Source organism: Sapajus apella, unplaced genomic scaffold (genome assembly GCF_009761245.1).
Source record: "Sapajus apella isolate SASKATOON/1434 unplaced genomic scaffold, GSC_monkey_1.0 scaffold2, whole genome shotgun sequence".
Classification (NCBI taxonomy): domain Eukaryota; kingdom Metazoa; phylum Chordata; class Mammalia; order Primates; family Cebidae; genus Sapajus; species Sapajus apella.
This window is the reverse complement of record NW_022436942.1, coordinates 25180453-25197065: the sequence shown is the minus strand read 5'-3', so window position 1 is coordinate 25197065 and position 16613 is coordinate 25180453. Positions and strand designations below refer to the sequence as shown.

The following is a 16613-nucleotide window of genomic DNA, read 5'->3' as shown; positions in this document are numbered from 1 at the left end:
TCTCCTATGCACATCCTCTTGCATAAATTTATCTCTACATTACTTATATCTAACACAACGTAAATGCTATGTAAATAGTTATACTATATTGCCCTTGTTTGTATTGTTTTTTATTGTTGTATTGGGGGTTGTGTTGTTTTTGTTTTGTTGTTTGTTTGGAGACAATGTTTCACTCTGTTCCCCAGGCTGGAGTGTAGTAGTGTGATCTTGGCTCACTGTAACCTTCATCTCCCAGGTTAAAGCAGTTCTTGTGCCTCAGCCTCCCGAATAGCTGGGATTACAGGAATGTACCAACACACCTAGTTAATTTTTGTATTTTTAGTAGAGACGGGGTTTTACCATGTTGCCCAAACTGGTCTCAAATTCCAGAGCTCAGGCAATCTGGCTGCCTTGGCCTCCAAAAGTTCTGGAATTACAGGCATGAGCCACCATGCCCGGCCTGTTGCTATTTTTGAATACTGTGTTTTCCATCTGAGGACGCAGACCCCAGGAATATGGAGGGCCGACTGTATTAAGGTGGGGCCTTTTGGAAGGCGATTAGTTGAGTAGGATTAGTGGGATTAGCTTCCTTATAAAAGAGGCCAAGGGAGCTTGCTTGCCCTTCCACCATGTGAGTTTACAGTGAAAAGACACCGGTCTATGAGGAAGAGGGCTTTCATCAGACATCGACCTTGATCTTGACCTTGATCTTGGACTTCCCAGTCTTCAAAACCATGAACAAGAAATTTCTGTTGTCTGTAAGTCACTGAATCTAAGGTACTTTGTTGTAGCAACCAGAGCAGACTAAGATAACCACGTCTTAGACCTACAAGTGTGCACACCAACAGCACAACTCTTGGAACCCAGAAAGCAGGGATCCAGGAAGTGGGCTTGGCAGAGAATTCTGGGGTCCTAGGAATAAGAAAGGTGATTTTAAGCTGGGCGTGGTGGCTCATGCCTGTAATCCCAGCACTTTGGGAGGCTGACGTGGGCGGATCACTTGAGATTAGGAGTTTGGGACCAGCCTGGCCAACATTGTGGTGAAACCCCATCTTAAAAAAAAAGAAAAAGAAAAGAAAAGAAAGGTGATCTAAAAGGAGAAAGGACACACCCCATTGGTCTGTGGACTGTGTGCCCTGTAGGGAAGGTCGTGGTGGCAGGAAGGCTCAAGCAGGGACTTCTGAGGTGGGAATCCAGAGCACTGACCCCTGCTTTCTTGCAATGGGATTTTCCAGGCTGCAAGCTGACAGCAAAGGCTGTCACTTCCCTAGCCTCTGACACTGGTTCCCTTCTATCTCTACCTTGACAAGTGAACAGGAAACAAGCGGACCAGACAAAAGAAAAAATACTGTTTATTCCACACAACTACATCAAGTGCTTCTTTCCCATTCTCCTCTCCCCTTGCCACCCCTCCAGCCCTCAGGAGGCTTTGCCTGTGCTGGGAGCAGTGAGAACCTCAGTGTCAGAGCCTGGTCCATGAGGCAGGAAGGAAATCTGGGCATGGGGAGGGAACTGGATTTCCAAGAACACAAAAACGTCACGGTCTCGCATTCCAAACTCATGTGTTCCTTAGTCCATTTGGCTGAATTCTTTCCCTGGACTTCACCTGGATAAAATGCCATGGTTAGTGCAGGGTCAAAGGCCCCAGCTGATTCAGCAGGAAAGTTTTGGTCTTTCTTCCATTTAAAACAAAACAAACAAAACCCCACACAGTTAAACCATTTCTGTCCATTCTCCTCTTTCCATAGTAAGGGAGACACTAAGTTCTGGCTTAAGTCCAGAAGATGCTTCCAAAACAAAATGTTTACCAACTCCCTTCAGAACCCGATGCTAACAAAAAAAATAAAATAAACCCAATTCCTGGTTGAGAGGTTCAGGCCCGAGCTGCCTCCTGGGGAGTCTTACACTGGGGGAGCAAGGGCAGAGGTCATAGGCCAGCAAGCTCTGCTTTGGGTACACATCAGGGAAACCCTGCACCCCCATGCCTGGGGAATTCAGCTGCAAACCTCCCAGCCCTGCTATTGTTCCTCTGAATGACCAGCCCATCATTCCTACAGAGGAGAAATGGTTTCATTCTAGCTCAGCCTTGGGAAGACAGATTTAAATGAGGGAGGGGCTGAGAAAGCATGGCCAGCCCTAATTTAGACCAGTGGTTCATGATTGTTTTCCCATCATAACACAGGACAGATGGCGTCCTCCTGCATGTCCACCACCACAGACACACCCTGGATTATGTGCTATTCCCAGGGTACCAGCTGTGACCCATTTGTCGCTCTCAAAAAAGAAAGCATACCTGAATGCAAGCATCTGAGCATGAAAACCTGCATCTCTCTGAGTTGTTTTTTTTTTTTTTTTTTTCCCGAAACAGTCTTGCTTTGTCACCCAGGCTGGAGTGCAGTAGTGCAGTCTCAGCTCATTGTAACCTCCACCTCCCAGGTTCAAGCAATTCTTCTGCCTCAACCTCCCAAGTACCTGGGATTACAGGCATGTGCCACCACACCTGGCTAATTTTTGTATTTTTAGTAGAGACAGGATTTCACCATGTTGGTCAGGCTGGTCTTGAACTGACCTCAAATGATCTGCCTGGCTCAGTCTCCCAAAGTGTTGGAATTACAGGCATAAGCCACCGTGCCTGGCCTAATTTTTTGAAGTGTAAGTCACTGAATCCTTTATAAGCTCTGGAACTTAACTATTCTCACTGAAAACTAGTTTACAACACCCCTCCCAAATGACTTTGTTATCTCATTGAGGCAGGTCGATAGCCCTGAACTAGAGTGTGGAGCCTCTCTGTTGAGACAGGCTCTCCTGGGAAGCTGGGTCAGGCAAGCTGCCCACTTGCTTCCTCACCTCTGCTACAATCTGGCAGGCATGGTTTTTCCAAATGCAGCAGGGCGTGTGTGTGTGTGTGTGTGTGTGTGTGCACGTGCGGGCGCCCTCGCGTGTGCTAATTCAACACACTAAGAGTGTGGCCACGCTGGCATTGCAGGGGCTGGGAGGGACCAACAGTAAGTAGGAAAGGAAACAGCACACCAGAGGAAGCTAGGCTAGGAGGTGGCTGAGCACCAGTGACTGACAGAGGTGGTGATGCGCCCCCACCTGTCAGTGGCTTCCTCAGGGTCTATCATGGGAGGGGCAGTGGAAGCAGCTGTTAGAAACCAGCCTCTGTGCTGGGCGTGGTGGCTCACGCCTGTAATCCTAGCACTTTGGGAGGCCAAGGTGGGTGGATCACCTGAGGTCAAGAGTTCAAGAACAGTCTGGCCATCATGGTAAAACCCCATCTTTAAAAAAACCAAACCAAAACAAAACAAAAAACAGCCTCTGTAAGGATAAGAGTACTGAAGAGAGGCGTGGTTGACCCCCATGACTTGGGGCCCTTTACAGATGGTCTACAAAGCCAGCCTGTGCTCATCTAAGCAAATCTTAATTCTCTCCTGACTTTCTGGAGTTACATACTGAATTTTAGGGGCTGTCCAGCCACAATGAGGCTGGAAACTCACTTAGCAGCTCGGATAAGAGCCAGCCCCCAAGGTACCACAGCCATCCTGTTTAGAGGCATAACCCAACCTGATCTAGGGGTGTTCTTGGTGTTCAGAGGACACTGAGGGGATTGCTGAGACTTGACATAGACATGGTCTGAGACTTGACAAAATGAGATTTCTCCTCCAGTATCCAAGGCTTAAAGTTACAAAGAAAATTAGAGTCAAGTCAACTTCCACAAGAGACCTTCCTGGACTCCATCATTTATTCAGGGATGCTGTTCTTTCCCCCAGGGCCTTGCTGTCTGGTTTACTGTTTAATTTGCTCCTTTTCAGAAGGCCCCAGCATTGGGTTGGGAATGGGTGTGGGGACAAGAGAAAGTCAGAGAAAGTCAGCATTCCTTTCCTTATTTTTCTCCAGAGTTGCCTGTTTGCTTGGGCAGTGGGATTTTCCAGGCTGCAAGTTTTCTTAACCCAAGATCTTTTTTGTGGGAGGGATGGCCATCAACAGAGATTAGATTAAAATCTGAAAGAATGGCCTTATTTTCTAAATTCCCAACCTGCTGCAGCCCCAGGACAACTCCAGGACAGGTACAGTTCACTGTTGCTTCCTTCCAACATGGATTGCAAAAGAAAACGTTCTGTTTTAGTGCAAATTTCTCTGCAAAGGAACCAGGGAGAGGTGGGAGAGAAGAGCCCATGTTCTGGCCCCAGGGGTTTGGGAACCTTCTGACCTTGAGATCAAGGCAGACCTTGAGTCTGACCTTCTGAGCAGCACATCACACTTTTCTGAATTTTATCTCCTAGGTCCTTTCTGTGCGCCTGCAGGCAAAATGTGTGGGGAAGGGCAGTGTGAGGCTGTGGGTCCACTGGATGAGTTGTCATACCTGCCACACTAACACAGAAGAGCAAAGGAGAAGAGAAGGTGGAAAGAGAATGCCATCAAAAGCCGAGCTAATGGCCAGTGGTCCGTAGGAGCTGCTATAGCTCTGCCCCAAAGACAGTGAGTTTCTGGTTCCCCACCAGAATTCACCCTTCAGAAACCATGCTAGCAAAGTGCTTCTCTAAGTGACATCATAAATCCTCTTCTTTGGAGCAACCAGTCCAGAACCTGGAGCTCTCGTGTGGCCCCGTGATGTGGGATATGTGGCCTCTCCATGATGTGAAATACGTGGGAGAGAAGAGGGACATTCACGCACATGCACACAGTGGAGTCTCATGACCTGGGGCGAGCACAGCTGCACGTGGCAAAATGACAGGTGCTGTCATGGCAGTGGCAGCAGCCGGATGCCAAGGAAAACAGACAAAGTGCTAGAACACAGTGCCGGGGGCTGGGCCTAAGGGATCTGAAAGACATTCAGCTTGCTAGTGTTCTTCAGCGTCTGGCGCCGATTGCAGAACCAGACACGCACGACCTCACGGTCATAGTTGAGCTCCTTAGCAATTTCAGTGATCTCCTGGCCTGTGGGCAGCGGGTTCTTCTCAAAATAGGCATTGAGAGCCTCTATGGCCTGGGGAGTGAAGGAGGTGCGGCGTTTGCGTTTCTTAGAGGGCTCGCCTCCTACAAACTCCATCAGGTTCTGCTGGCCTTCCTGGTTCCGCAGTTCCGCTTCATTTAGCCACTTTTCCAGCACTGGCTTCAGCTTCTGGGCACTCTTGGGTGTGATGTCCAGCTTCTCAAACCTGTGGGCAACCCACACCCAGGAAGAGGCAGGCAGTGAGAGCTTCTCGGTCTCTCTGGCACACCCCACACCGAGGTGTAGGCTCCATCCTCCAGGGGCCGCTCCACTTGGGGCTGGTGAGACCATACCCAGTGCTCCCCTTACCACCTCCACCAGGACCCCTCTAGCTTGGCCAAGCCCGGAAACCTCAGACCCTCTGATGCCCCCGGTCCTAACAGGGAGACCATTCCCATGACCTCAGCTCAGTCAGTAGTGCAATAATAATAGTCCAAATGCTTTATGAACAACCATTCTAGAATGTTCACCTAAATGAATGAAGTCCTTTGAAGAGCCGCCTTGGGAGGCCTCCAGTCGCACTCCTATAGCAGCATCACTAACAAGACAGGCCACTCTTTCTGGCTGAGCCTGGATGTGGCAACAGGATTCTCCACAGAATTCTAATGCTCACTCTAGTCTGACCTATGGAGCTGGCAGGCAGATGAAACCTTTCGGCCTCTACCCCTCCTGGTGCCAAAACCAGTTTATAAGTGGCTTACAGAAAACTCAGCTGTGTTACTTTATAGTCAAGCCTTGTAAGAAGGGGGATGGGAGCATGATGAGGTGTGGTGGGTTACAGTTATGGGCCAGGATAGGATTGAAGTTCCCACTTCTGTGACTAATTTTACAGGCTGTACTCCTTTCCTGCTAGAATTCCTCAGTGGATTAGGGTCTTGGGTTCCCAAAAGAAGACCATTTTAATGCCCAGGATTGGAGGATAAACTTCAGAGAGCCTCAGAAGGACAGGGTCAGTCTTTAACTACCCCAGGTGTTCGTATCTACCCTGAAGGCAGTCTTCCTATCTGGAAGAAGACTGGAACAAGGGGTCATATGGAAAAGGGGCAGGTGCCCAGGTTCCCATGAGTGCCCAGTGGCACCAGGCAGCTGAGCAGGTCCTAATCCTGTCTAGGGCCGTCTTACTCACCGGCAGATGGCTGACTGGCTGTAGGCTGGACCTTCCGTTGCAGTCAGAGCCTGACCCACCTGGGTCTGTGTAAGGCCCAGGGAAAGCCGCCGTATCTTAAAGTTCTTAGCAAACTCCCGGATCTCTTCTAAATTGATCCCATCCTCATCCAGACTTGGAGTATGTGGCTCTAGGCCAGAGGGAGGGAGCAGGGATGAGTGTGTAAGATGGGAACCATCCCTGCTTAGCTAGCTCATTGGTCAGGACTGAAGCAGTAGTGAGAGATGAGGACATCTGGCAAAAGGCTCATGCACTCTCAAGACCCTTATCACCTTTGGCCCCAAGACAAGCAAGACTTGAAGTAAAGGGGCCTGAACCCACCTCTCCAGGGGTAAGGAGCTATTTTGAAGTTCTTCCAGCTCTAACTGCTGACCCTCCCCCATTCTCCCTAGGCCTGGCCTCAAACACACCTGTTGGTCACCCACATTCCTCAAATACTGGGTGAGAGACCGCAGTAGAGACAGCCCACAGCTCTGCCTCTCCAAGAAGCAGCCATCCAGCTAAAAAGCCTCCACGGTCATTGTGCTCAAACTCCACCTCAATAGGACTGGAAATAAAAAAGCCAGTCCCTGCCAGGCATGGTGGCTCATGCCTGTAATCCCAGCACTTTGGGAGGCTGAGGCAGGTGGATCACCTGATGTCAGGAGTTAGAGACCAGCTTGGCCAATGTGGTGAAACCCTATCTCTACTAAAAACACAAAAAATTAGCTGAGTGTGATGGTGGGTGCCTGTAATCCCAGCTACTCGAGAGGCTGAGGCAGGAGAATCGCTTGAACCCAGGAGGTGGAGGTTGCAGTGAGCGGAGGTCAAACCACTGTACTCCAGCTTGGGCAACAAGAGTGAAACTCCATCTCAAAAAAAAAAAAAGCCAGCCCCTCACATTAGGCCTCTGTCCTTCCCCTTTGGACCCCAGGATGTTTATCAAGGAAAGCAGCATCTGAAGGGGTTGGGGGCCCAAATAAATGCCTCCCCACTTGTCCATACTCTCTCCAGGAGCCACTTACTGGACACCAACTGACTGACAGTGGGGGTCTCTGAGCAGGTAATTGGGATAGGAGCAGAGGCAGATGGCTTGGCTGCTGGAGCTGGGCTGGCGATGACCACAGCAGGCTGGGGCACTGTTGGTGTGGGCTGGATGGGCTGCACCTGTGAAAGGAGAGAAAACAAGGCTTTGCTACCCTCTGCCAGGCTCAGGGAGCTGGACCCTGGGTGGACCACAGGCAGGGCAAAAACAGGCATGAAATCCTCATGCATGCAGGACACTCCCACCCAGGCCTTATCATAAAACAAGACTAGGCTGGGCATGGTGGCTGACGCCTGTAATCCCAACACTTTGAGAAGCCAAGGTGGGAGGATCGCCTTGAGGTTGGAAGTTTGAGATCAGCCTGGGCAACATGGCAAAACCCTGGCTCCACTAAAACTACAAAAGTCAGCTGGGCATGGTGGTGGGCGCCTGTAATCCCAGCTACTCAGTAGGCTGAGGCAGGAGAATCACTTGAACCTGGGAGGCAGAGGTTGCAATAAGCCGAGATCGTGCCACTGCACTCCAGCCTGGGTGACACAGTGAGACTTCATCTCAAAAACAAACAAACAAAAAAAAAAAAACAAAAAAACGCAAGACTAGAAGCTTCTTATTAACACCTGCCCAATAATAATGACTCAGTTATACTAAATAAGCACAGTGACCTGCCCTACCAACACAGAGCTTCACACCCACCTGTGACGCAGGTAGGTGAAAGGCTCAGAAAAGGTTCAGTACACTTGGCCAAGGTGCCAACAAGTGCCCTCGCTTGGGATAACTGCTTCCAAATCTCTGCCCTCAAAGAATCAGCCTCAACCTACTTAGAGCCTCTCAGGCCCCAAATGAGCCTGAATAGGGAAACGGATAGATGGCTTTTAGTATCTCTCCACCATGAGAGACTGTGTAGCCACTGAAAAGGAGAGGTATACCTCTTAACTACTCTAATGTCTGAGTCACAACCGTAAGTGAAAAAAGTAAGGTGAAAATCAGTTTTGGCCAGGTACGGTGGCTCATGCCTGTAATCCCAGCACTTTGGGAGGCCAAGATGGTTGGATCAGGAGTTCGGGACCAGCCTGGCCAACATGGTGAAACCCCATCTCTTACTCAGAATACAAAAATTACCCAGGTATGGTGGCACGCACCTGTAATCCCAGCTACTTGGGAGGCTAAGGCGGGATAATCGCTTGAACCCAGAAGGTGGAGGTCACAGTAAGCTGAGATTGTGCCACTGCACTCCAGCCTGGGCAACAGAGTGAGACTCCGTCTCAAAAAATAAAAAATAAAAAATTTTAAAAAAGAAAATCAGTTTTTATGGAATAATGGCTTTAGAAAATACATATGAATTTCCAGAAAAGCAAAATCTTGAGGCATATTAAGTGAGCTATCAAAAGAAACTGTCTCTGGAGATGGAATTAAAAGAGCTTTTTACTTTTTACATTACACAAAATATTAGAATTTTTGTAAAAACCACCTATCATGTTTGCAATCAGGAGAAACTAATATATATGAAAGTATTTGGTACAATTTAAAAAACAAAAAGCTTTCTAGGAAGTACAGATTTCTCCAGGATGGTCCTGTTTCCTGGATTCTACCCTGGTACGTCTCGAATCCATTGCTTCTTCGTCCCCAGGGCCTTTGCCTTAGTTCAGAGCTCCTTGCCTCTCCCTGGGGCTGTTTAAACTGCCTCACCACAGTCCAGTTTGTGACGCCATGTGAATAACAGGGATTTTTTGTTTTGAGATGGAGTCTCACTCCGTCACCCAGGCTGGAGTGCAGGGGTGCGAACTCGGCTCACCACAACCTCTGCCTCCTGGGTTCAAGTGATTCTCCTGCCTCAGCCTCCTGAGAAGCTGGGATTACAGGCATCCACCACCACAAGCAGTCAATTTGTATATTTAGTAGAGATGTGGTTTCACCATATTGGTAAGGCCGGTCTCGAACTCCTGACCTCAGGTCATCTGCCTGCCTCAGCCTCCCAAAGTGCTAGGATTACAGGCCTGAGCCACTGCACCCAGACTATAATAGGGATTTTTTAAAAAATGCATTATCTCAGCTGGGCATGGTGTTGCATGCCTGTAATCCCAGTACTTTGGGAGGCTGAGGTGGGCTGATCACTTGAGTCCAGGAGCTCAGGACCAGCCTGGGCAACGTGGCAAAACCCTGTCTCTACAAAAAATACACAAAATAGCTAGGTGTGGTGGTGCATACCTGTAGTACCAGCTACTGGGGAGGCTGAGGTGGGAGGACTGATTGAGCCTAGGAGCAGAGGTTGCAGTGAGCCGAGGTCACATCACTGCACTCCATCAGTTTTGGCATGGGCAACAGAGCAAGACCCTGGTCTCAAAAAAAAAAAAAAGAGCCGGGCGCGGTGGCTCACGCCTGTAATCCCAACACTTTGGGAGGCCGAGACGGGTGGATCACGAGGTCAAGAGATTGAGACCATCCTGGTCAACGTGGTGAAACCCCGTCTCTACTAAAAATACAAAAAATTAGCTGGGCATGGTGGCGCATGCCTGTAATCCCAGCTACTCAGGAGGCTGAGGCAGGAGAATTGCCTGAACCCAGGAGGCGGAGGTTGCGGTGAGCCGAGATCGTGCCATTGCACTCCAGCCTGGGCAACAAGATCGAAACTCCGTCTCAAAAAAAAAAAAAAAGAAAGAAAAAAAAGCACATCTGGTCAGCCATTTTCTTGCTAAAGCCCTTCAGCAGTTCCCCACTACCTGATGATGGTAATGACAAGAACTACTGTTTGTTTTTCGAGTGCTTTCTGTGCGCCAGTGTTCATTGCCCATGTATAATACATCCTTTGGTGTTCATAACCTTCTGAAGTTGGTACCCTTATGATCCCTATTCACAGAGGAAGCTAAGAGGTTCTGCACAAAGCTTGGATGTGCATACTACATTTGCAAACCACTGGCCTTATTATAACCTAAGAACTTAGAAATGCAAACTCTTGGACCCCATTTCAGATCTACTAAATAAGAAACTCTGGAGATGGGACCCTGGAATCTTCATTCCAGCAAGCCCTCCAGGGATTCTGATGCACAGGCGTGAGAACTACTGCTCTAGCAGGCCATACTTGTTGCAGTTCCTGAAGGTAGAACACTCACATCCAATTCCTCCCTTTGTATCTTTAGAAATGGGGTCTTGCTCCTGGAACCAACCCAAATGCCCATCGATGATAGACTAGACAGGGAAAATGTGGCACATATACACCATGGAATATTATGCAGCCATCAAAAACGATGAGTTTGTGTCCTTTGTAGGGACATGGATGAACCTGGAAACCATCATTCTCAGCAAACTGACAGAAGAGCAGAAGATCAAACACCGCATGTTCTCACTCATAGGCGGGTGTTGAACAAGGAGAACACATGGACACAGGGAGGGGAGCACTACACACTGGGGTCTGTTGGGGGGAAATAGGGGAGGGATGGTGGGGAGTGGGGAGTTGGGGAGAGATAGCAAGGGGAGAGATGCCAGATATAGGTGATGGGGAGGAAGGCAGCAAATCACACTGCCATGTGTGTTCCTATGCAACAATCTTGCATGTTCTCCATATGTACCCCAAAACCTAAAATGCAATAAAATAAATTAAAAAAAAAAGAGAGATGGGGTCTTGCTGTGTTGTCCAGGCTGGAGTGCAGTGGCTGTTCACAGCCATGATCATCGTACACGGCAGCCTTGAACTCTCTGCCTCAAGTGATCCTCTGTCTCAGCCTCCTGAGTGGCTGGGACTACAGGTGAGCACCACCACGCCTGGCTTCATCTCTTTATGATGGTCCAACGTCCCTTATCTATGAAGCGTTGCTAACCCCCAAGTTTGTAGAGAGCTCTTTTCTCTGGGGCCCCAAACCACCTTATTTGTGTGTCCCTGTGAGTTTTTCCCACTGACTTGTAACTGTCTCTAATGTCAAGCTACCTAAGGCTAGGAGGGCATCTTATTCATCTTTGTGTTTTCAGCACTTGGGAAAAAGTAGGCACTCAAAAAATACTCCTAGAATGAGCAATGAGTAAATCAAAGCCACAGTGCCAAGTGGAGGGGTGGAGGGATGGAGAGGTAGAGGAGCGGGTACAAAACTGACTTCCTAGGGCTTTTCGGAAGGTTGTTCATCCTAAAGCTGATCCTGGCCCAGTCTACTTTGACCATCACCTATCTCCCTGACCTTCTTAGAACAGCACTGGCCTCTGAGGGCACATACACATATGTTGATTGTGTGTGAGTAGGGGGTCTCCTGGTGCTGTTTCCCCTGGCAGAACCTGTGTGGATGCAGGTGGGCTTTCTACTCTGGGACCTCCCTGATTTTAGGAGGTACCTGGCTCTCTCCTAGGAGTTTCAGAAGACACTGTCCTGCCTGGCAGTCTGGAGGGACACAGCCGTGCCAAATAGCAGAGCCTGCCCCACCTCCCACCCCACCCCCAGCCCTTGTACCTCACTCTTAGCAGGGGACTCAGGTGTGCTTGGCTTCCGGACAGCCACAGGTGGAGGCAGGGGGCTGCTGGCCAGGGTTGCAATCACCTGGCCCTGGGCGTTCAACAACAGTTGGGGGGTCACGGCCTGGACCTGGAGGCTTTGGGCTGGTGCTGGAGCCGCCACACTAGCTGAGTTCACTACCCATGGAAGGGTTCCAATAACCTGGGAGGAAATAAGGCAGGGACCCCAGGAGTGAGGATAGTGTCCAGCTCCACCCCAAACCCAAATCCCCACACCACCAGGGAAAGAGACTAATAGACAAATCACTCAACCCGCTCTGGCCTGTTTCTGCATTAGTAAAATGCAGGATTCACACTCTGGAGGCTACTTCCTTTATTCCAGCCTCAGAGCTATGGTGGAGCAGGAATATGTCTGGATATGGATTCAGAGAGACCTGCCTTGTTCTGCCACATTTTAGCTGTGTGGCTTAATTGCTCTGACCTCAGCCTTTTGTCCTGTAAGATGAGAATAAAAATCTCCATCTAGCCAGGTGAGGGGGCTTATGCCTGTAATCCCAGCACTTTGGGAGGCTGAGACAGGTGGATCACGAGGTCAGGAGTTCAAGACCAACCTGGCCAAGATGATGAAACCCTGTCTCTACTAAAAACACAAAAATTAGCCAGGCCTGGTGGTGGCTACTGGGGAAGCTGAGGCAGGGAACTGCTTGAACGCAGGAGGTGGAGGTTGCGGTGAGCTGAGATCGCGCCACTGCACTCCTACCTGGGCAACAGAGCTCTCTACAAAACAGAGCGAGACTCTGTCTAAAAAAAAAATAATCTGCATCTAATAGATTTGTACTCCAAATAAAGTGAGATGATGTATGAGAAAGCACCTAGCACAAAGCCTGACCACAAGATGGGTGCTCCAAAAATGAAAACCCCCACCTAAAGTGAGCACCTCCAGGACAGGGAGGTGGCTACACCGCTGCCCGGCTTTAGCACTGGCAGAAAGCCGCCACACCGGAGACAAGAACAACAGCTTGACGTCTGTTCAAGTTTCTATAACCCACAGCCCACATCCTGGCTGCCTTCCCCTGGCCAGCCTCTCCACAGTCCCCACCCTCCAGCCCTGTCTTTGGCCACTTGCCTGTCCCTGAGCATTGGTGAGGATCTGACTGCTGATCCCTGGCATGCTGGGAATGGCGCTGGTAATGACCGGAGCTGTAGTGAGGGAGCCCAGGATCTGGGTCTGTCCCCCGAGGGAAGCAGCACTGATCTGTGGGTGGAGGAAGAGCCTTGCTCAGAAGCCAAGGAGTGAGAAGAGCCCTGGGCAGAGGGAAGAGGGCACTGGGGTAGGTGAATGTGAATGTGGGCTTCAGGCTCATGTCTACCGGCTGGATGGTTTCCAGGGTTAGGGGCTGCCGGCGTCAGCAGGGAAGGGCGGGGCCGCAGTCATGGAAAAATAACTCTGGTTAATCTTTCAGGCCAGGCCTGGGAGGGTAGAAGGGCCACAATGGAGAGGCTGATGTGATCCTAGTCACATCTAACAGCTCCCACTGCCAGGCCAGGAGCCATACTGGACAGACACCGGCATACAGCTGTAAGCTCTGGCTGCACTTTAGTGACAGCCCACAAGTTTTCAATCCCCAGACGTCATCCCACCCTCCAAGCCTGGTCCAGTGGTTGAGGTTCTGAAGAATGTGCCCAGCCCTCTTGGCAGAGGTTGTCTGCTTTTATCTGGACGGGCTGGTAGCTGTGAGAAGGCCTCAGAGGGAGCCCATCTCTGCTGATGTGTTGGAAAAGGGCTGTTTTCGGGGGGGGCTCGTCCTTCACTGTGGGAAGGGTCAGTTCCACCCTTGGCCCATGAGTCCGTCCATCCCTGGTCAGCCCTGGGTGAGGGCAGCAGCTTACGATTCCTGGGCTAAATGCGAAGCCTGCAGGCTGGACGGTGATCTGTGGGGGGGTGTCCACTGGCTTGGGGGTAGGGGCAGCAGCGGTGGCAGCAGTGGGCTGTGGGAGGATGGCAGGTGTGGTCTGCAGCAGCGGCTGGGTCTGGAACAGCGTCTGGGGCTGGGCTGGTGGCCGGGGTTGGGCCGTCGAGGAGGCCTGTACTGGTGGGGCAGCTTGTACGGGTGCCGGAAGAGCGGTGTTCAGCACAGCAGCTGCTATGGAGCAAGGCAGAGACAGAGGTGCTCAAACACCTAGCCACTGCCCACAGCGGCTCCAATCCCAAGGGATCTGGCACAAGAAGGAGAGGGGGTAGGGACAGTGGGCACAGTGGGGCAGGCAGCCATGATTCCCTTGATCCTTGAAGGGCTGGCGCGTGCCAGCATCTCTCATCCCCCCTCCCTGGGGCCAGGAGATGTGTAGGTTCAAGAACCAGACGTTGACTCTTCTCGCATTTCTTCCCAGGAGGCTGGTCATGGGGTGAGTTCTGGCGCAGGGGAAGAGGGGCAGTCTCAGACAGCTGGCTGAAGTAAAACAGGCCTGCAGGGCCAGCGTGGTGTCACAGCCTACAGTCCCGAGGTGGTGCAGCAGCTCTGCGGCCAGGTGCCCAAGACACCGGATCCGGACTCCAGGGCGGTTGCCCCGGGTGGGCCGTGGGTTCTGAGTCCAACATGGCAAGCTCGCGTGCAGGGGTGCAGTGGAGGGTGGTGGGGGGCCTGGTGCAGTCCTGGGAAGAGTTGCCGTTACCTTGGAGACCGGCTAAAGGTGGCTTGAAAATTCCCCCCGTAGGAGAAGCAGCGGTCAGTCCTGGGAGGGCAGCCACGGTTGCTGTAGGAATTGTCCACACGGCCAGCCCCTGCTGACCAGCCACTTGACCTGCAATACTGATGGGGATAAGAAGAGGTTGAGTAACTGCCCCTGCTGGAACCATAACTCCTGTCAGAACTGTGGCTAAGTTTTCCTGAGTCAAGACCTGCAAAAGCAAACAAGATTTCAAAAAGAAAAGAAAAAATAAAAAATCAACATTGACAGCGCAAACACTGGGTCTCTGAGACCCAGCTGAGCACAAACAAAGCATTCTGAGGGCAATGGGGCAAAGGCCACATGAGGATGGGGAAGAGCCGAACCCTAGCTGGAGGCCCAAACGTTTGAGGGGGTGCCTGGACCGACTGTCCTGCCTCCAGAGAAGTCGCCCAAATCCAGGGCAAGGCAGCCCTGCTCATAGGAAGGGAAGGGGGCACATGTCTCCCACACCAGAGTCTGCTGCCTGCCAGGCCTTCCTCGGGCCCTTGCTGACAGGCCAGGGAGCAGAGGCTGATGGAACCAAGTGGTCAAGGGCCCACAGAGGCCTTCAAGAAGTTTCTGATGGACCATGCCCTTGGCTGGATGCCTTGGAGTCAGGGCATGTAGGGAAAGGCACAGAGAATGTTGCCTGCCTGCAAGATCCTGAAGGCAGCCTCTCACGGTGCTGGGGCCACTCCCTGGCTCTAAATGAGGACTCTGAACAATCCATTAACTCTTTCCAGGCACCCACTGGAGGGCCAGCAAGTGTATTCATTCAGTCATTCAATAAACAAAAACTCTGGCTGCATGAAAGAGTTAATGTTATTTCTACAATCCTGGCTGGACCCAAGGAGATGATCCTGCAAATGCAGATCCCCTTTTCCAAATGGGCCTGATCTAGGCAGGGGTGAGGCTGGAGGTGCCTAGTAGGAGAGTCCCTCCCTCAAGCCACAGCCCCTTCCCCATCCTGCCCAGTGAAGTTCCCAGATCCCATGGCTTCCCCATGCTGGCTGTCCCATGCCCCACTCCTGCCCTCGACCCTCTGTCCAGCTCCCAGGGGCAGCCCTTACCTGGGGGGCAGCTTGTACAGCCAGTGGCGTCAGGGTCTGCGATGGCTGAGGCTGGCTTGGGGCTTGGCTGAAGGTGGCAATGGCAGGGGCAGGGCTCGGAGGGATCCCCGGGGGTGACTTCACTTCACAAGGCATTGAGAGAAAGAAGGACAAGGATTGAACCTGACATGAGTGGAAGGGTCACCGCAGCAGTACATGACATCCCATCTGCAGCCTGAAGCAGTGACCCTCAGTCCCATGCTGCATTGCTACAGAGCCCCAGATCGATCGTTGGCCTTCCCTGGCCCATGAGACAGCTTTCTGAATGCTACAGTAGTGAGGCTAGGAGGCTGGGGAGCCCTGTGCCAGCTCTGGAAGGTTAACCACCCCTTCCCACATCTAGCTGAAGGAGATATGTGGGTGAGTGTCAGCCCTCATTTCCTGGCCCTGTAAGAACTGTCACATTGTCTACAGAGGGGCCTGAAGCACACACACGTCAGGGAGGGCTGGAGCTAGAATTGATGGGAGCAGCTATCTTTGGTTCATCCAGCCACCGAATCACTGTTTGCCTCATCTCCAGGCTACTTTTTGATGCAGCTGCTGGCTTGGGGAAGGGGCAGGAGTTCCTGACGGGCAAAGTCCTGCAAGCAACAGTCCCTGAAAATTGGACAGGTCTGTGCTGCACTACAGGATCACAGGGGCTCTCCAGGACAGCCAGCTTTTCTCTGCTATTCCGAGATCTAAAGTCAAGTGGGCAGCTTCAATTAGCTTCTAAAGGAACTTCCTGTGATCTGCCGCGTTTTGCCTGTTCTTGGTACCTTGGCCTATGCAGGTACTGGGGTACCCCACCAGGAAACTTCTTCACAGCCACACAACAAGGAGAAGGGTTATTATTTAATATATGGTGAGTTAAAAGGAGCCTAGGAGTTGAGTGATGGATATTGGACCAGATACTGGCTTCTTTTAAAAAAATTTTTTTTTTGGCCGGGCGCGGTGGCTCAAGCCTGTAATCCCAGCACTTTGGGAGGCCGAGGCGGGTGGATCACGAGGTCAAGAGATCGAGACCATCCTGGTCAACATGGTGAAACCCCGTCTCTACTAAAAATACAAAAAATTAGCTGGGCATGGTGGCGTGTGCCTGTAATCCCAGCTACTCGGGAGGCTGAGGCAGGAGAATTGCCTGAACCCAGGAGGCGGAGGTTGCGGTGAGCCGAGATCGCGCCATTGCACTCCAGCCTGGGTAACAAGAGCGAAACTCCGTCT

At 51.2% G+C, this 16613-nt stretch overlaps 1 protein-coding gene across 6 annotated transcripts in view; it reads right to left on the bottom strand.

Annotated features, from left to right (window-relative positions):
* Positions 1-1309: 1309 nt before the first annotated feature.
* POU6F1 (POU class 6 homeobox 1) overlaps positions 1310-16613 on the bottom strand; it is a 32783-nt gene continuing 17479 nt past the window's right edge. For 5 of the 6 annotated variants that reach the window (XM_032284802.1, XM_032284807.1, XM_032284806.1 and 2 more), the window contains 8 exons: positions 15372-15493; positions 14266-14491; positions 13483-13736; positions 12719-12847; positions 11591-11794; positions 7142-7283; positions 6099-6267; positions 1310-5138 (listed from right to left, as the gene is read on the bottom strand). In XM_032284802.1, the coding sequence (XP_032140693.1) occupies positions 4793-5138; positions 6099-6267; positions 7142-7283; positions 11591-11794; positions 12719-12847; positions 13483-13736; positions 14266-14491; positions 15372-15493 (1592 nt within the window). In that variant the 3' untranslated portion in view covers positions 1310-4792. The remainder of the gene's footprint in view (positions 5139-6098; positions 6268-7141; positions 7284-11590; positions 11795-12718; positions 12848-13482; positions 13737-14265; positions 14492-15371; positions 15494-16613) is intronic. The other variant, XM_032284808.1, reaches the window with a different exon arrangement.